Source organism: Lupinus angustifolius, chromosome LG04 (assembly GCF_001865875.1).
Source record: "Lupinus angustifolius cultivar Tanjil chromosome LG04, LupAngTanjil_v1.0, whole genome shotgun sequence".
Lineage (NCBI taxonomy): Eukaryota > Viridiplantae > Streptophyta > Magnoliopsida > Fabales > Fabaceae > Lupinus > Lupinus angustifolius.
The window spans coordinates 25,254,049-25,273,484 of NC_032012.1; the positions used below are offsets into that span (position 1 = coordinate 25,254,049).

General features: G+C 33.7%; 5 protein-coding genes and 1 pseudogene across 8 annotated transcripts in view; 3 read left to right on the forward strand and 3 right to left on the reverse strand.

Moving 5' to 3' along the window:
• On the reverse strand, positions 187–2,014 carry LOC109346550 (pentatricopeptide repeat-containing protein At2g17033). Its single transcript, XM_019586164.1, has 2 exons — positions 1,713–2,014; positions 187–1,320 (listed from the first exon to the last, which is right to left on the reverse strand). Exons 1-2 carry the CDS (start codon positions 1,980–1,982, stop codon positions 202–204), a joined length of 1,389 nt encoding a protein of 462 aa, XP_019441709.1. The 5' UTR covers positions 1,983–2,014; the 3' UTR covers positions 187–201.
• Positions 2,585–4,289, forward strand: LOC109346551. Of its 2 annotated transcripts, none has more exons than XM_019586166.1 (4): positions 2,585–2,763; positions 2,835–2,952; positions 3,281–3,532; positions 3,900–4,289. In XM_019586166.1, the coding sequence occupies exons 1-4, from the start codon at positions 2,639–2,641 to the stop codon at positions 4,068–4,070; spliced, it is 666 nt and encodes a 221-aa protein (XP_019441711.1). In that variant the 5' UTR covers positions 2,585–2,638; the 3' UTR covers positions 4,071–4,289. The 2 variants fall into 2 exon arrangements, with proteins under 2 accessions (XP_019441711.1, XP_019441712.1); XM_019586167.1 differs by having other exon boundaries at positions 2,586–2,759; positions 2,834–2,952.
• Positions 4,735–9,235, reverse strand: LOC109346552 (tetracycline resistance protein, class H-like). Of its 3 annotated transcripts, XR_002107534.1 has the most exons (15): positions 8,998–9,234; positions 8,786–8,897; positions 8,571–8,683; positions 8,142–8,264; positions 7,827–8,038; positions 7,605–7,680; positions 7,068–7,154; positions 6,842–6,922; positions 6,673–6,705; positions 6,529–6,582; positions 6,298–6,339; positions 6,077–6,155; positions 5,931–6,001; positions 4,953–5,381; positions 4,735–4,920 (listed from the first exon to the last, which is right to left on the reverse strand). XR_002107534.1 is itself a non-coding variant. In XM_019586168.1 (14 exons), exons 1-14 carry the CDS (start codon positions 9,187–9,189, stop codon positions 5,286–5,288), a joined length of 1,371 nt encoding a protein of 456 aa, XP_019441713.1. In that variant the 5' UTR covers positions 9,190–9,234; the 3' UTR covers positions 4,735–5,285. The 3 variants fall into 3 exon arrangements, 2 of the variants coding, with proteins under 2 accessions (XP_019441713.1, XP_019441714.1); XM_019586168.1 differs by having other exon boundaries at positions 4,735–5,381; XM_019586169.1 differs by lacking the exons at positions 4,735–4,920; positions 4,953–5,381 and adding an exon at positions 5,454–5,863 and having other exon boundaries at positions 5,925–6,001; positions 8,998–9,235.
• LOC109344762 lies at positions 13,674–15,058 on the forward strand (annotated as a pseudogene).
• On the forward strand, positions 15,928–17,873 carry LOC109346553 (serine/threonine protein phosphatase 2A 57 kDa regulatory subunit B' beta isoform-like). Its single transcript, XM_019586170.1, has 2 exons — positions 15,928–17,128; positions 17,450–17,873. Exons 1-2 carry the CDS (start codon positions 16,100–16,102, stop codon positions 17,786–17,788), a joined length of 1,368 nt encoding a protein of 455 aa, XP_019441715.1. The 5' UTR covers positions 15,928–16,099; the 3' UTR covers positions 17,789–17,873.
• Positions 18,678–19,436, reverse strand: part of LOC109346554 (dnaJ homolog subfamily C member 17) — a 3,152-nt gene continuing 2,393 nt past the window's right edge. The window contains exon 4 of the transcript XR_002107535.1: positions 18,678–19,183. The gene's annotated coding sequence lies outside the window, so the exon portion shown is untranslated. The remainder of the gene's footprint in view (positions 19,184–19,436) is intronic.

Here is a 19,436-nt window from a genome sequence, read left to right on the forward strand (position 1 = left end):
ATGAAAATTGAAATAGAGCAATAATTGTGTAAGTTTAAATTAAAAATGCCCTCTTATTAATTTAGCACAGAAATTATAATAATCTTTTAAATTAAACTATTGAACTCTCTCTTCATCTCTTAAAAAATGGGTGTGTGGAAAACTAGAGACAAAATGGAAAAACAGCCCCTAAAAATTCATCCAAAATGAGTTAAAAATTTATCAAACAGACTTGCATGGATTCCACTTGGATAATTTTTGACATGACTTCAATTCACATAACCAGTTTTTTACAGCTCTACCTTTGGCAACAAAGCACCCATTATTCTTTCTATCAATCCTAAGTGGACTTTTCATTTTCACCATCATCTCTTTAACCAACACTTTGATTGGTGATTCTCCTCTAATATTGCTATGCTTTCCTGCCCCACAAACCACTGTGATTTCTGCAGGAATTCCATAAGTTGAGTCATTCAACCTTCTATGCATCTCCTCCAACCATAGTAACATGACTAAGTAGGATGAACCCAAATGAAATCCATGCAAATCCAATTTTACCTCCAAAGAACCCCACACCATTACCTCCTCTAAAATCACACAAGATTCAAGCATCTCTTTAACTACCATAGCCTCCCCTCCTTCTAAGCTTGCATCCAAATCTTCAATTGAAAGCGGTAAATCATTCAACTCTACCATCTTTCTCATGATTGTAGGGCAAGAATTTGAAACCGAATTGTAAGTTCTAACCGAAAAGGGAATGCCGGAGTTTCTCATCCTTTGAAGCCAGGATACCATTTCCATGTGCTCCCCATGAATGCCATAGGATGAAAGAACCATATTGGAACAAACTGTATCGATAACAAATCCGCTTTTCTCCATTTGATTCACAACTCTCTGCAAGTCTTGAAACAAACCCAATCTTCCGTATCCATACACAATGGATTTCAACTCAAAAGCTGAAGGTTCAAGCCCTCCATTATCTCTCAAATCTTGAACCAAATTCTCAGCCTCGCGAGGCCTATCCATTGAACACAGACCACTGACCATGTACTCATAAGCCTTGCGTTTAATGTAAACTGAGGATGAAGTACAAAGAAGCTGGTTGAGGTAAGAATAGGCAACATCAAACCCTATTTGTGCACTTCGCTTGGAGTGTGACTCCACTAATTTGCAGTAAAAAAGTGCAAGTTCTCGTTTGTTAGAATCTAATCTTGAAGTGGCCTCGGAAACCAGCGTTTCGGCTTGATCGTGCTGACCCTGTGTATCTAGCAGGGCAGCCAGGTCTGCCACAATGGTGGGGTTCCAATTGAACCAAGGTGCTTCACTGATTCTAGCATAAAGCTGCAAATTTGAAGAATTCACTCAATTATAAAATGACCCTTTTGCACTACACATAGAACACCACAAAAAAACCAAGGTAGCTAGTTGATTCTAACATAAAGCTGCGAAATTTGAATAATTTACTGAATTATAAGATAACCCTTTTGAGCTACACAAACAAAAACACACAAAAAAATCAAGGTGCTCTGCTGATTTTTGCATAAAGCTTCGAAATTTCTAGCGTATACTCAATTACAAAAAAGACCCTTTTGCGCTACACACAAAAAAACACATAAAGACCAAGGTGGCTGGCTAATTCATGCATAAAGCTACGAAATTTGAAGAATTCAGTGAACTCTAAAATGACCCTTTTGCAAAAGAAAAGAAAAGAAGAAGAGAATGAGTAGACTTACAGGAACGGCGAGTGATGAGAGTTGTGGGTATGAGGTAGAAGGGGATAGAAGGTGTGAAAGAGTGGTGAGAGCAATGGATTTGGGAGAGCCTTGCACGAATTTTCGTATCAAACTATCAGTGGAAGAAGTGGTGGTGAGTTTAGTGAGGAAGCGTTCACCTTGTTTGGTGAGTGCACAAGTTTGCATAATCATTTGTATTTTGCTTTCCTTCCATTTCCATGATGCTTGAGGATAAGGAAGACTCAATTGGAGTTGGACACTCCCCATCATTTTTATCTCATCAGAAATTAGCTTTTGACACAGGGTTTTTATAAGCTAATTAACAACATTAGTCACCATTTTCAGATTCCTATTTTATGAATTCTTTTGTTAAATAAGAATGAGGACATGTAAATAAGAAGATAACAAAAAAAGGTGAATGTGGGTTAAGAATGAAATAGGGAATAAAAATGATGTTTGTCAATAATTGTGTTGCTATTATCTTATCCAAAAACTAAGTTCATAATCTTGTGACAAAGAGAAATTAAAATATAAAAACTACCTAGCTTAGAATCATTTGACAAGTTTGATGAGTACTTATACCTTCTTCAAGAATCAACTCAATTGGTAACTCAGCAAATAAAAGTGTGAGTATTTGAGTTTAAATCAAAACAACTACATAATTTTTTGTCTGGATAATGTCTAAACTTATTAGTAATTTACATTATTCATAAGTTAGCTAATTAGGTAAGAGAGAGAAATGTATGCAGTGTAAAAAAACTAAAAATACATAGATATCAGTTAAAATTTATGAAAGGTGAGACTATTATGGATTCAAGTTCTACAAAATTGGTTTGGCCCAACCCACTCATATTTACTACAATTATTGTGGTTTTTGGATATTTTGTAAAGCAAGCAAAGATTCTGTCTCATTTTGGTATTCATTAATGGAAACCTTGGCCACATTTTCCTCTGCAACTCTTCCTTCTTCTCTCTCTCTTTTCCCTTCTACCTCACCAAAAACACACCTTTCTCCCAAAATTCTCCACTTTCGTTTACCTTCCAAACGTGAGTATTCACCTCTCCCTCTCTTTCTATTATCTATATCTAATATTTTATTTATGATTTATTGTTTGTTTCAGGTGATGATGATCATGATTCAAATTTCCAATCCAATTCCATGGAGATCAATGATAACAACAAAAACTTCCTTCCAATTATCACTAATCCCAACCACCTCTCTCTTTCCCCTCTATCCAAAGTATGCATTTTTTTCTTCATTTTCTCTAATTCAATTTTTAACTTCAATTCATGAAACTATGTAAAACCTACCAGGGATAGTGTTGGAGAAATGATGTTTTATCAAGTGGATAAAAAACAAATTTTTTTGCCGTTGGTTATGAAAATATTCAATATTTCAATTGTGGTATTCCTATACCTAAATACAAACTTCAATTTGTTTCTGTACCTAAATATATGAAATATCAAAAGGGTCAATTGTATTGTATGCAATGGATGAAAAAGTTTTGTTCTTTTATTGTTTTAGTCATGAATATTATTGAAGTTTGATGAGAATTTTGTGGGTTTAGGATGATGCTATGGGGTTAGTGTTGAGTGCTGCAGTGGGTAGGGGATGGACTACAGGTTCAGGGATGGAAGGGCCCCCTGTTCCAGTTGATAAGGAATCCGGGATAGGGAACATATCCACTTTCCCTTGGTCTCTCTTCACAAAATCACCGAGGCGAAGGATGCTTGTCGCCTTTACTTGTACCATCTGTAGCCAGCGAACTACGCGGGCTATTAATCCTCATGCTTATACTGATGGCACTGTTTTTGTCCAGGTAACATTCTGTTTTGGTTAACCCCTTATCCTATCTCAATAATATTCTTACAACTTTCATTCTTACATTCTGATTTGATTTTTCCAAACCAAACTGGTTCTGGTTCCAATACCAGTTACTTATAAGATAGAAGATTTTTTCCACTGTCTTGGCCTAAATAAATAAATATGATTTTAATTTATCTTTAGGCACTCTCATTTTTACAAGGGGATTGGTTTAAGTCCTAAACACAGTACCCACCATTTGCTTTTTTGGATCCTGTGCAGAGACAAATTTCTATGCAGGAAATTTTCTGTAATTAAGTAGTGATAGAAAAAAATGAGAATATCATGTCATGTATAATTTTTTTTGGAACCAATGTTTGCAGTGCTGTGGATGCAATGCATATCATAAGCTCGTGGATCACTTAAACTTGTTTCAGGAGACGAATTGCTATCTGAATTCAAGTTTTAAGTATAAAGGAGATGGATGGGATGATCTTAAGTTAAGGTTTATGGACATAGATGAGGAAGATGATGAAACATTCCCCATTTCATGAGTGAATTTCCTGTCAATGGTGCATATAGTTTCGACCTGATCATGTCAATTTTTACTTAGGTTTCTTGTATATTGTTTTAGATTTTCATGCTATAAAGTCTGTGGGAGACCATATTTCTTCAATAGTAATACCATGTTTATGTATAGCCTTTGAAACTCATTTGTATAATCATCAATTTCATAATTTACAATACATTACATGAATCTTTCCATTGCCTCTGTACATTCTGTGAGATCATTAGGCCATCACTATGATCTTTCTTAGACACTGGCAGTTCAGGATACCCTAGTTTTTTTCCATTTTATTTACCTTACAAGATTTTTGTAGACATGGTAGGGACATTTCAACTGGATTCTAAATGAATTAATGATTACACCTCAACCTTGGGTACAAGCAAATTTCATCATTTCCTTCTTTCACTTGTCTTTTCCTCTCATTGGGTTTACAAAATACAGCTAAGAATTTGCTGAAGATGATACATTATTTTGAATTCCATTACTTATTTTACAATGAGTAACAGAAATGGAAATAAACATTTTAATGAAGTTTTCAAATGTTTGATGACTTGTCAAACTTTTTAACCGGCCCTATAATTTTATCACACTACCCTTCCTAGTTCCTAGAGGAGGTAAGATTGTCAAAGGAACCGGATAAACATAAAAGCCATCCATCACATTATAAAGTTTATAAACATAAAATCCAGTCATTACATTACAGTTTCAAATTCACTAGCTTCAGAAGCATTATATTACATAAAATATAAAAAATACCAAGGGATTGATAAATATCTACAGTCCTAGTGCCAAATGGACCTTGTGAAAACTATAACACCTGTATACAAAATATAATGCTAGTTGCGTGTGTTAATGATCAGATACATACACTATTGATAATTGCAAAGAAATATGTGCTATGCCAGAGAGTTCATTGTATCATTATTCTTCCAAACCAATTTCACTTTCAGTTTCCTATATTAGTCACTGAGTGCTTTTGATTCCCAAGGGTCAAAGTATGTAGTTTGTGTCCCTAGAAGTCATACTTTATATACCTATAGTGTAGTTTCTTCTATTTCCTTTCTCTTTTTTTTGCTACATCCTTTACTATCTTTCTAAGTATTCTTTTATAGGCTGTGAAGTATGAGCAACAATTGTGCTGAGGCAGTATGCTGCATAAAAAAGATTGTGTTTGTTGATTGTCAGAACAATAGTGAACAACTCACACCATGGTCTCAGTGCAGTGGTTGCTGCTACTTTTGCAAACCGCAATAGGAGGAACAACCTGGATCATTAGACTCTGAAAAAATGCAGCCATCTGAAATGCAATGTTTGATATGTTAGTAATTGGATCATGGTTAAAATATGCTTTGTTAGATATTGTTTTCTTCATGGCAGGAACTAGGAAGAAACTCCACATAAGCCTTCCTTTTAAGATAGATTCGTTTTGGGATGCTAGACTATATTAATTTCTGCAACTCCTATTTTTAGCAAGTTGAAGGCTATTAGTTAGTGTTCAAACTTGGTCTTTACCAATTTCCATTGATAGTGATGACAAATTAGAAAGGCATATAAACTCACCATATCCTAGTGTTCAAACTTAGTCTTACCACTTTCCATTAAGCGCAATGAGGGACTCATAACAAGGTTCGCGTAAGGGTTTAAGGAGCAAATTGATGAGAAGGCTGAAGGTTTAAAATCTACCCACTAAAAAAATTCTAACATACTAGCATTTGCTTATTAAAAGAAGAAATAGCATGACAAAGTATAATAAGTTTATGGGTTTCCTTTGTGATGAAGAAAATCTTTGTTATTTTCTTATCAATATGGCAAGTGTTAAGATAATAGGATTCTAAGATTGTGTTACCAGTACTAGCCCAAGGCACATTAGACTGAATCCAGGAAAAGAAAATGGTGCTTCATCTGAAAGGAACAGGGCTGCATAAGATGGAACAACTTATTAGAACTATACTTTTTTTAAAGGCAATACTTAGATTTGGCTGCTCATTATACCTGTAAGTGGACTGAAAATTAAGGGAGAAATTATGTTGGCTAAGGAACTAATTCCTGAAAGGCATCCTTGAATCATTCCCTATATCAAAAAGATTGATCATTACTAAAAGCATATGGAATAGATAAGTTTTCTACATATGAAGCTGTCCTAAAAAGAACAGCAGAGTGGGGAATGTGTTAAAATGCAAGGAATCCAACAAGTTATATTCCATTAGGGATACCTGTTCAGTAGTTCCAACTTCTTTAGATGCAATGCTGCAAATCTGTGACAAGCACAAAGTGAAAGATCAGAATAGTATAGTGGAGCCTTACTTTAAAAGCAAAAGTTGTTTACAAGAGAGATCAGAATAATAAACTAGAGCCTTACTTTTGCAAGCGAATAAGCTGTTTCCAAGAGAGATCAGAATAGCAGTAAAAAAAGTCTTATAGTGGTGAGTTGTGGATGAACTTACACTTGGGCGCACAAAAACTCCAAAAATAGAACAACCAGCTAGAGCATAAGGAACCTGCAATGTTTGATTTCCATTAATTATGATTAGTTGATGAATCCTTATAGAAAAGTAAAAGCAAATAACAATGTGCTCAAATAAAATTACCCATCCTGCCCAAGATATGCTGTAGACAAACATCTGCATAAAGAACCATATATTGTGAATCTTCAGTAATCTAGCTATGCTCATTTGTATTACATTGTTACTTAGTATAAATTACAATACTACTATCACTAGAAAAACATGTCTTCAAATAAGAAATATTGGAACTTACACTTATGCAGCTAACTAAGAGCCCCATAGAAATTAACTTGACCTCTCCTACTGCTGGTACTATTATGGGCATAAAAAATAGCTGGGACAAGTACAAAACCAAACACAACAGATTAATCACACATATAATAAAATTTCATAGGAATTTTTATGGGAAACTGAAAGATTAAGAACACATCTAGATAACAAAACAACTATGCTAGAAGTGACTTAGGCGTGCCGCGTACCTGTGTGAGAGTTGCTCCAATCCCAGTAATCATCATCAAATCAGCAAACTGGTTCTTGTTGAACTGGAATCGCGCCTTTAAATAATACTGCATGTGGTGGGAAATTGAATTAATTACACACAAAAAGTTCTGAAGTTCTTGGTGGCAATAGACTCTAACAGATTAGTAGTCCTTATGGGTTTAAGTTTACTCTCTGCTGTGATCTCTGCTCTTCTTATTGCACAATTCTAAAAGTCTCTTCTCACCAAACTGGTATAGAGTATCTTACAATTTGTCTATCTTTAAAAACAACAATCAAACCTTAGTTTCATTAGGTGAGGTCGGCTACACAGATCAAATGAAGTCATAATGCTTTAAATCTCAAAATGTTATACAAGTTAAATTGTTTAATCCTCAAGAATGTTATACTCAGAATATCATATAACACCTTACTCGCATTTATATAAAGTATATTTCATTCTAAATACTAGTATGAGAACAATTAGCCTCAAACAGTCGTACTGTATTAATTAAAAGTTTTCAGAAGTGATAACTTACCAGCAATGAAGCCATCAAGCCCCCATCTACAAGACTATTCAAGAACAAAACAACTGCTGCTTGTGAAAATGTAGTACTGCAGATTGAAGCTTCTAAGGTCAATAACACTATCAAGCATACAAATATATGATTAATAATAATGTAAACATAACTATAAGGTTAACTATAACTCCAATATATATACAATTAAGTGTTGCATTCCTGCTGCACTGCAAAACTTACCTACACTTGAGCATAGAAATTAAATCCCCCACTGAAGGAAGTTTCTTAAATGTTCCTGTTGTCATATTTGATGAGTCACCCTCACACTGTTGAAGGCATGGTTCCTGGCCCTCTTTCAATAAAGGCTGTGTCATGGCACCACCTCCAGGTACACTTTCCTTAAGGAAAATTCTCATGTAAACCAATGCAATCATTGAAAACACTGCAGCAACCTGAGTAAATTGAACAATTCATATATGAAGCAAAAGAAGAATCAATACTTACCTCAAACAAGTACTAACAAATCTAACAGTCATGTCTTGAGAGTTGAATTACCTGAAATGTCAAAGCAGTGGATAGAAAACGAGCAGCTAGTGTTCCACCTACGAATGATGCCGATCCTACACCCGCTAGTACTCCGAATGTCGAACCTCGTTTCCCTTCTGGAACATTGTCTGCCTAATAGCCATAACATCAAGTTTATAGTATCAGCTAATCTCAACCATATTTTCCAAATTCAGCATACTTGTTTCTTATGCATACATGTTACGCGGTATGTTACGAACCAATTGACTTGCTAGGAAGAAGTTACCATGTAAGGGACAATGTATATGTATAATCGATCTAGATCAGAAATTGGTTAATGATCACACGACCACTTAAAAAATTAACACGCGTTTATGTTCTAATGTTGATCGTTCAAATAAGATTATCGGGCTTAATTGTTTGTATTAGTTATGATAGTTTTATGGGATAGGGAAGTACCACATATGCAAGAGCCAGACAGTGGAAGCTGCCTTCACCTGCCATGGAAGCAAGAGTTTTGACGACATAGTAAGCATAGAAGAAGTTGGTAGCCCTGCTATATGCCAATATCACTGCCACATTATTTTATTCAGTTACTATGTTGCAATCAATCAAAGTTCATATTATATATGTGAGTATGTGAGTAAAGAAAGGGAAGAAACATAGTTACATACCATGAGGAATGACAGAAAGTAAAAGAGGAAGTGTGAGTAAAGCTTTCCTGCCATACCGGTCTGACAAATTTCCTATCAATGGTGTCATCACCACTGATCCCATTCCTGTCATCTGCATCACCATTTCATGCATCATTTACTACACATGTTAGAGAGAGAGAGAGAGAGAGAGAGAGAGAGAGAGAGAGAGAGAGATGCATGTATATACTCACGGCTTGTTGGAAGCCAGAGAGGTAAATGGCAAGAGAACATTGATCTTGACCAGGACAAAGTGCTGCTAATGTTACATCAGTCATTGCTGGAATCACTATGACACCACCAAAGCTTGTCAGAAACATTGTCATAAATAGATGTCTCAACCTTCTTCCTCCTCCTATTGTTGTTGTTGTTGTTAACTCCTCCATATCCTTATATATCAATTCTTTCTTTCTTTCTTTTGTTGTTGTACTCTATTCAATCAAAGTGTGCAGAGTTTATGTTGCAAATGAGGCCTTGTACTTGTACTTAAATTCTTGTGAGTGAGTGAGTGAGTGAAGCAAATAATTATATATGTTAAAGAAGGTATATTCCAAATGTCCTTTCGAGATATTAACGACAACACCTCAAAAAAAAGCTAAAGAACCATCAAAAGGAGACGTTGCTTCTAAGTTGATATAAGTGTGGGATCCTTAACCATATTACTCATCATTATTGGATTTACACTGTCAACTTCACATGCCATTCACAAAATAAGTAGGATTTAATATGTATACAATGATAGTGTAAATGTTTTTTACATTGTCAGTCAATCATCTACTATTGATTTATCAAATAAAAATAATACAAATCAACGGTGATGATGCGCTGACAGTGTAAAAAACTTTACACGGTCAGTGCACAGATTTTAAACTCAAATAAGTATTCCACCAAGCCCAAAGTGGAACTATGCATTACTTAACAAGAATAAATATATTATTTCTCACATTAATAATTATACATAATCTGAGTTACATATCTCAAATTTAAGAAAAATTGAATATGAAGAGATATGTAATCAACTAGTTTCAATTTTCATATATTTTATATTACCCTAATCTTAATTATAGAAATACAGTACCAAATAATTTTGGTTTTTTTGTTGTGAAATTTGATACACAAGATCTACATAATACCAACTTTCAATCTAATGATTGATTTTATTAAATTTGTTTGATACAAAAAGTATTAGATATGTAAGATGTAAATGACTCTACTAATATATTGAAAGCGAATTCTATTAATTAACTTAGCATTATAAAGTAGATTGATATAATTATTTTTTACGGTTTTTTAATATCTCATTTTAACTTAGGATTTGAAGTGAATTGTGAGTGGCGAAGAATATAGAAAAATATTGGACAGTGACCTAGAAAATAATAAAGTGAGTCACTTGGAGTGAACGATACAATTTTGGTCCATAATTGAACTTAGTTGTTCACTAAGCTATCTAATATCCCGAACACACAATGTCATAAATAGACAGTTCTAGATATTATATACCTCAACCTACCCTACATATGCATGCTGATTTAATTTATGAAAAATAAAATCATGTATAAATTGAGTAATTGTTTTTTTTTTATATTGTCAGGATATTATTTATTATCAATGAATTGATTATTATTAACTTTAAATAAAAGAAATATTTAATAATAAATGATATGTCGATAATATATAAAACTCTTATAATATCATTGGTACGAAAGGAAATATCATAATGGTTGAGCATGTTGAAGGTAACCTACTCATGAGTTAGTGGGTTATAAAGATACAAGATAGTTAATTGACCTTTGCAGTTTCCTACAAGAAATGTTTTTTTATCCATCAGCAACACTTTGCCATTGTTGGGATGATGATAATAAATTGGATAAATAAATTAAGCTCTTTTAATTACGTATGAAGTGTGTTGGAGCATAAAATGACTAAATAAAGATGTAATTAACCATAAATCAATTAATTAAATTATATTGACATTTTAATCAACTTTAGCTGATCGTTCTTCATAGACTATTACTTCTTTATTTAACACTCAAATTCATTGTGGAGCTAATCTTTTTCCTCTTCAATGAATTGGTTCAAAATAGTGTAGATAATAAACAATGGCCTAGAATTCGTCACGGCTTGTCAAAATGAGCAAATGCTATTAATTAGATTGCAACCATACTTGAATGTATGCTAATTATATAAGGGTGTTTCACTGTTTTGTATCATTTTACATGTTAGGAGATATAACGGGTTAAAAATATATTTAATAATTATAATTTTGAGATAATTTATGTTGAGTGTATATATAGGGTTCCATTCTTCTCCCATAAAAAAGAAAAAGCAATGTATCATAAAATGTAACGTGCTTCTGGATACTCTAGATTGTGTAGACAAAAGGAGCAATATGGTACAAACTTTACTTTTTATCTTTTTGAACAACTTCTTTGTTTCTGAGTAATTTAACTGAATTAGCGAAATTATATAAATCATTCTTTATTTTTTTATATTTACATAAACCTTTTAATTTTTATACTTTTATTATAGTGACCATCATTTGCATGAGAAATAAGTATGATTTTTTGAATAAAAAATGTTATATATGCAATTAAGTTAAACAAGATATGGTATATTATGGAGATAAGTCCAAATAATATATGAGTCGATATTTCTTTATTATTTTTGGTTCGTTACGATATAGTATAAGAACGATTTAAACAATATCTCTTTAGAATTATTTATCCATTTTGTAACAAAAAAATAAAGATACACTGATTTGTATATTATTTGGATGTTTCCTCACAATATATCATGTTTTGTTTAAGTTACTTGTATTTATCACATCTTCTGTTTAAAAAATGACACTTATTTCTCATGCAAGGTGGTCAGTATAAAAATATAAAAAAAACTATAGGAGGTTTAGATGAGTGTAAAAAAGTGAGGAATGATGTGTATAATTTCACTAAAACTCATAGGTAATTAACTCTTTTTTTAATTCTCTTTTCAAAGTATATATATTGAACTTCAATCAATATATATACAAATATAAAAATTTGGAAAGAGATTACCTTTTGACTATTGAACAAAGGAGCAATTAATTCTTGTTTTTTTCGGTGAAAGGGGTTTGAAGTTTGAACGCTTCAGTAGCAGTTAAAGTATCTAGCTAGTGTCGGCAATTGAGGATGGACTCATTGTAGTTTTTTTTAAATGATTCAGATTATTTACATCAAGTGTCATTATCCAAAAAATCAGTGATGAAATGTCTTGTCTTTCTTCATCCTCACGTTAATGAGATTGATCCTTGTTTGGTTTTGCTGGGTTTAATTCGTTTTGTTGTTTGGTCCACTTACCTCTCAGGCCCGTAACTGTAATGATATACACATAGTATTGCGAAAATAATGTGGAAGATATAAATATATCGTAATTTCATTGATTGATTAAAAGATTACAAGTGATGTGCTTATACACACAATACAAAGATAACTTGTGATACAAGTAACAACTTAACAAACTCTTAACAAACTAACTAAGATATTAATCATATGTGTAAAATATGCAAAATGTATCATGGTAGCTTTTGATCTCCAATAGCCCCCTCAAGCTGGAGAATAAATGTTAATGACTACATCTTGATAATTTGATTTGATAACAGTGTGATAGATCGGAATCTCGATCCTCATGTGATTGGATTTTCTCAATCACTTGATTATTTTTCTGGTCAGAAATCTTGAACATATTCCCATGGTTTTACATTGTTGGAGGATTCTGGACAAGTTTGATAGTGTGATGACTAGAGTATGTATGATTGTTGTTTTTGTTGATCTTCTTGTTGTTATTATTGTTGTTGATCTTCTTGTTGTTGTTGATGTTCTTGAACTTTGGTAGAAGATGGGATAGAATCACTGCACTCTTACAATTGGTTGTGCCTTTCGAAAAGACTAATACAACCTCAGTGCCATCATTCCCCTTAACATTAATGCAAAAGTTTTTTTTTTGCATCATATAGATTAACTTTCATATAAACAACCAGTTGCTCAAAAGAATCTGCCAGCTTTGAGTTTCAAGATGTTCTGGATGTTTCTTTATTTCTTCCTCGTAAATTGGAGCAATAAGTGCCTAAGGTTGAGCAAAAGCGGGTTTGAATGTCATACAAGGTGCACGTTGTTATTGATGGTGTTTGATGAAGAACACATCATTCTTGAGCAATGCTTCCTTCGATCTTCTCTCTCTACAAACTTCTTCGCTTCATGTCAAATTGTTGAGATGATTCTTTATTGAATCTTGTAAGCGAAAGATAATAATTAGCATAAAGAACGCGCAGCGGTTACCAAAGCCTCAGGATGAAGACTCTGATACCATATTGCAAAAATAATGCGGAAGATATGAATGTATTGTAATTTCATTAATTGATTAAAGGATTACAAGTCAGTGCTTATATACACAATACAAAGATAACTTGTAATACAAGTAACAACTTAACAAACTCTTAACAAACTAATCACATGTTAAAATGTGCAAAATACATCATGGTAGCTTAAACAAACTAACTAAGATATTAATCACATGTGTAAAATGTGCAAAATACATCATGATAGCTTTTGATGTCCAATACATAGAATTGAAGTTCTGAACCTTAAGAAAGATAGAGTTAAAGGCACTATCACCAAGGATTGAATACTGTTGTGGAAAATACCACAAGTGAATGTGACCAAGGAAGGACATCGAAACAAGGCACTGAAAAAATTGACTTGACTTATGTGAAAGTAGAAACTACTTATATATGGCTTAGTCACTCTCTAACTTCTTCACATACTGACACGTAACTAGTTACTCTCTTCATTAACCTCAACAACCGCTTCTTATTCTGCACTTTCAATTCTCTTCATTCATGCATTCTTCTGCTGTTAAACAAGTTGTGATAGAGTCTGTTCAAGAATGCTATGTCTTTCGTTATCTTGCTCACTTAGAATGGACAAACAATGAGGAAATGAAGAACAGTTATATTGATTTTATATTTTGGTAGGTGAAATATTAATCATTTATGAGGCCAAAATAAGTTTGTTTCTTCCATTTCTAGTCAAAATGCAGAGTTGATGAAAATCATAGAAAATATAAGCTGAAATGGAGTCCAATCTTGTTGAATATGTAGCTCTAGGAGAAGGTTCTACTCCAAATTTGGAGAAGTTCAAGAAGGTTTCAATTATACCTCTCATATTCTTGATCTTCTATGAAGTATCAGGAGGACCTTTTGGTGTTGAAGATACAGTCAGAGCAGCTGGTCCATTACTAGCTCTCATTGGTTTCTTGGTTTTTCCATTCATATGGAGTGTTCCAGAGGCACTAATAACTGCAGAAATGGGTACTATGTTCCCAGAGAATAAAGCCAACTAGGTGGCTCATGGTGGATTTGGATAATGTTAACTGGGGTTTATACTTGAACACTCTTTTCTGGAACTTGAACTATTGGGACTCTATTAGTACCCTTGCAGGAGAGGTAGATAATCCTGGTAAAACCCTCCCTAAAGCTCTTTTCTATGCTGTTATGTTGGTTGTATTTGGGTACTTTTTTCCTCTTTTGATTGGTACTGGAGCTATTCCAACCAATCCTAAACTATGGTATGATGGTTACTTCTCAGAAATTGCTAAACAAATTGGAGGTGTTTGGTTAAGATTCTGGGTTCAAACAGCATCTGCTTTATCAAACATGAGTATGTTTGTGGCTGAGATGAGTAGTGACTCCTTCCAACTTCTAGGGATGGCAGAGAGAGGCATGCTTCCTGAGTTTTTCGCTAAAAGGTCGCATTACGGGACGCCTCTCATCGGCATTTTGTTCTCTGCATCTGGTGTGATTTTGCTTTCATGGTTGAGCTTCCAAGAAATAGTGGCTGCAGAAAACTTCTTGTACTGTTTTGGGATGCTTATGGAGTTCATAACATTTGTTAAGTTAAGGATAAAATACCCATCAGTTTCTAGGCCTTATAAAGTACCTGTTGGTAGTTTTGGAGCAATATTGATGTGCATGGCACCAACACTACTAATATTTGTGGTTTTAGCTCATGTTTCTTTCAAGGTTTTGATTATAAGCATCTCAGCTGTGATGATAGGGCTTCTCTTGCAGCCTTGTTTGAAATATATGGAACAGAAAAGATGGTTTAGATTCTCTGTTAATTCTGATCTTCCAAATTTTCATGCTACTTAGAACTAGTTTCTTTTACATATCATCAAGCCTTGTAACAATTTGTGCATTCAATGCAAGCCTTGTTTTCATTTTTTCTTCTTCAATGTTCACTAATGTACATTTCATTTTATTTTATTTCATTTTAAAATGGTAAGTTAAGATGTTTAATTATTGTCAATGCAGTTCACTCTTTAACGTTTCAATTATCATAGAAGTTTATCAGCTTCAAATTCTTCTTACTGGGAATTTCCTTGTTAGTGAAGGGTATAAGGCAAATATGGATATCATTGGCACTATGACAAATATGGAACTTGTGACTACAAATTCAAAACTGTGACTTGTGTGCTGACTATTTTTCACAAATCACAATCTTAAGTCTTTTGCTGTGAATTCCTATCTTAGAATTAAGAAACAAAGACAAAAACAATTGTGAATTCCTCTTTTGTTTATATTATTGATTTAGATATATTATTTTATTGAGGAACAAAGACACATACAACTAGGATTTGTAGACTTAGCACTTCAAATAATAGAATTTATTGTATCAAATACATGATGAGTTGTGTATGTCTCTCTCTTTCCAACTACAACATTGTCATGTTCTCCAGGAAATAAAGAACCAATGATTGAAATTCTAGGTACAAACATAACACCTAAATAACCATATTAGTGGCCGGTGAGGCACATGCATGTCACATAATAGAACCCAATGTTACTAACTATAGACCAATATATTAATAAACATGTTGTCTGTTGTTTGAGCCCTCTATGAAAAATGTTACAACCTGTTGATGAGGACTATGAAATTTAATATGCTGAAAATTCCACGTGTCAATCAACCAAATGGGAGGATCAGAAACAATGAAATGAAGATACTTTCTCAGTGTTTGCTTAATATTTCATACTACAATGAATGTGCAAAAAGTTCCAATGATTTCATAACATATTGGACATTCCAACTCTTCTTGTGGAAAGATATCACCGCCCTCTTGGCTTTATATAGAATTCAAACAAAGAAGAGAATAATATAGAACAAGATTTTCTGATTCTCTGTATCTTCTTTAGCTCTTAGATGAAAAAAGATATAACCATAAAGCTCCTTGATGCATAGGAGAAAGTAGAGAAAAGAAGAAAACATGGGCAGCCATAAAATTTCACCAAAAACAAATAGCCCAAAGAGAAACTCAAAAACACTTCATGACTTGTTTGTGCAAGAAAAGACTCTTTTCCCTATCCAATCTTCTCCTACTACCTCAGCAGATGAAGAAATCCTCTCTGCTATTTCTTATTGCACCTTTGTTTTCAGCTTCACTGACCCTTCAGAATCACCTACACAAAGAGACTCGAAGCGCCTTCAACTCACGCGCCTTATCTCGATATTGAAGTCCTCAAAGAAGCCAGTGCATGAGAAAGTTTTGGAACCTTTAGTGTGCATGATCTCAAACAATCTCTTTAGACCATTCCCTCCACCTAACAACCACTCTTCTATTTCAGAATTGCATGATGAAGAAGATCATTTCTCCACATTTTCACCTATTTGGTCGCATCTCCAAATAGTATATGAAATTCTTCTCAGGCTTACTGTCACCACTGATCACAAAATACTCAGAGAGTACCTTGATCATTCCTTCCTTCTCAAGCTACTATCACTTTTCCAATCTGAGGATCCAAGAGAACGCGAAAGTTTGAAGAGTGTGTACCACAAGATATATTCTAAGTTCATTTCCGACCGTTCCTTCATGAGGAAATCAATGACTGATGTAATCTTAAACTATGTCTTCGAGACAGAAAAACAACCTGGTATGGCAGAACTACTTGAGATATGGGGAACCATAATCAATGGATTTACCTTGCCACTAAAGGAAGAGCACAAGTTGTTCCTAATGAGAGTGCTTATTCCTTTGCATAAGGCCAAAGGGATGCAAGTTTATCATAGGCAATTGGCTTATTGTGTGTTACAGTTTGTGCAGAAGGAACCTATGCTTGGAGGGGTTGTTGTTAAAGGAATATTGAGGTATTGGCCTGTCACAAATTGTTCAAAAGAGATCTTGCTAATTGGGGAGTTGGAAGAGCTTGTGGAGAATTTAGACCATGATCAGTATTGTAAGTTGGCTTTGCCCTTGTGTACCCAGATTACAAAATGCATCAACAGTTGGAATTCTCAGGTAAATAAATCTCTTATTCTACTGAATAAGTTATATACTCATCACTCATTTTTTGTGCTCTCTTGTTATAGTAGTTTAAGTCAAGTAAATATACTCATCACTCATTTACTTCTAATTCCATACCTAGTTTTTTTATAATTTATTGAAAGCATCCAAAAGAATATCTTCTTAGTACTGCTTGGCTCCTATATGCCAAAGGAAATAAAGCACACAGATTACTTACCTTTATATATCTCCATGCATTAGTTATCACATTGTCACTAATCAGATTTCTGAATTTTAATCTGATAAACACTAAAATGATACATAAATATGATTTAGGTAGCAGAGCGTGCACTATATGTATGGAATAATGAGCAGTTTGTGAAAATGGCATCAACAGTAATGGTAGAAGTGTATCCTATGATAGTAGAAGGCATAGAGAAGAACCTCAAGTGGCATTGGAGCAAGAGTGTAAAGCAACTCACTGAGAATGTGAAGATGATGCTTCAAGAAATGGATCCAGTTCTATATTCAAAGGGTCTCATGGACATGGAAACTAAAGAATCATTGGCACATCAAGAAGATATGAAGAGGAAAAAAAGATGGGAAAGAATAGAATTGGAAGCTGCCAATAATGAGTTTTTCAATCCACCACATTATATATGTGTCTCACACTAATGTATGCAAATTTTGCTGCCAATACCAACCAAAACCTTCATTAGTCAAATATATCAGATACAATAATATGTGAGTATGTTATTTGCATGAGTATTTGTGGCATTATTTAAGAACAAATTTAGTTTCTTATTCCCATGTCTGCTAATTCTCAATTGATCACGTTTATAATGCAAATAAAAAATAGGCTCAAAAGGAACTTCGTCTTCCGTAAATAAATTTCTCCTCCACAATATGTATTAATTAGGATTCTAAGTGACCTGCAAATATCAAAAACCTCATTAAAAAATACATTTTTTTTTTTGCATAGCTCTCTACTTTAGTCATGTAGTACAAAATAGTTGCACCCTATACAAAAACTAATTTAGAATGGAACAATAACAATCAATCTTTAATTCAACTAGATCAGGTGAGAAAAATGGAAAGAAAGAGGTTTTAGGGATTAATGGGGGCAACAGAGAAAATAAAACTACAAGGCTTTTTCAAATAAAACTCGGTGACACGTGCTTTCTTTCACTCACAAACTTTTTATGAATTGAATCACAAAATTGGTTCACTTTAGTACAGGAGCAGTAGGGTTTTCAGTATTACAGTAGTCAAGTCCATTATGTTTGGTTTAGTTTCGAAACTTTGGTAGTTTAAGTTTATTATATTACATCACTTTTACTATTTTCATACACGTGTTTTTATGTATGTTTTTTGGTGTTAGAATAATTTTTTAAATATAAAAATTAAATTTCAAATAAAACCAATCCATTTTTTGGTTTGGAAACATGTAAAATAAAACCATGACAATCATACTAAAGTTTCATTCACTTTCAAATAAAACCAATCCACCTTATACATTGTCCCCTATCAGTATAAAAAACATGACAATCATACTAAAGTTTCATTCACTTTCAACGATGCCATCCACTTTCATTCATGTAACAAATAAAATCGTAACAATGCAGAGTCGGGGCAACGAATGATGAACTGTGGACACGAAAGCATTGCATATATAATAACACAGTGATTATATCACCATTCTATCACTTTTAAAACTAAACCCTTTCTACTTATACAACCTATTTATACTTGATAAGCTTTGCTAAATCTCAAATTCCCCAAAGGGTGTATTTCACTATTTCTTAGGATTTGGACCCAACCTGCTGAGTTTCACCCCCATTCTACCACTTGTATACATACAGCAGAATGAATTCCAAACTGATACACAAATTATCATGGGGCTCATTCGCCTCTAATTTTCCATCTGGTAGCATTTTTCCTTCGCAGCCCCACAGCAGGAGCAAGAGACTCATGATGACATTAAACAACAACACACTTCAAACTTTCCGGTTATTGTTTTTCATCAAACAGAAATTTCCTTGAAATTACATCGTCATGGGTTGCAGACTCCTGGGAATCGATCAAGCAGAACAAATCAGTTACTACGATATAGAAAACTAGCGAAAACCTTTTCTTTTGTAGGTGCAAAAATGTGAAACACGGTCAGCTTAATGTATATGATCCTCAAGGTCTCATCCAGATCTCATTCCTCATAATTAGAAAATAAGAGACAAATAGGTTAGCTATCAGCTCTCTATGAGCACAATCACATACTCTATGCTTTATATTCAAACCAGGAACAATTCTCAAGCAAGGAATTGTA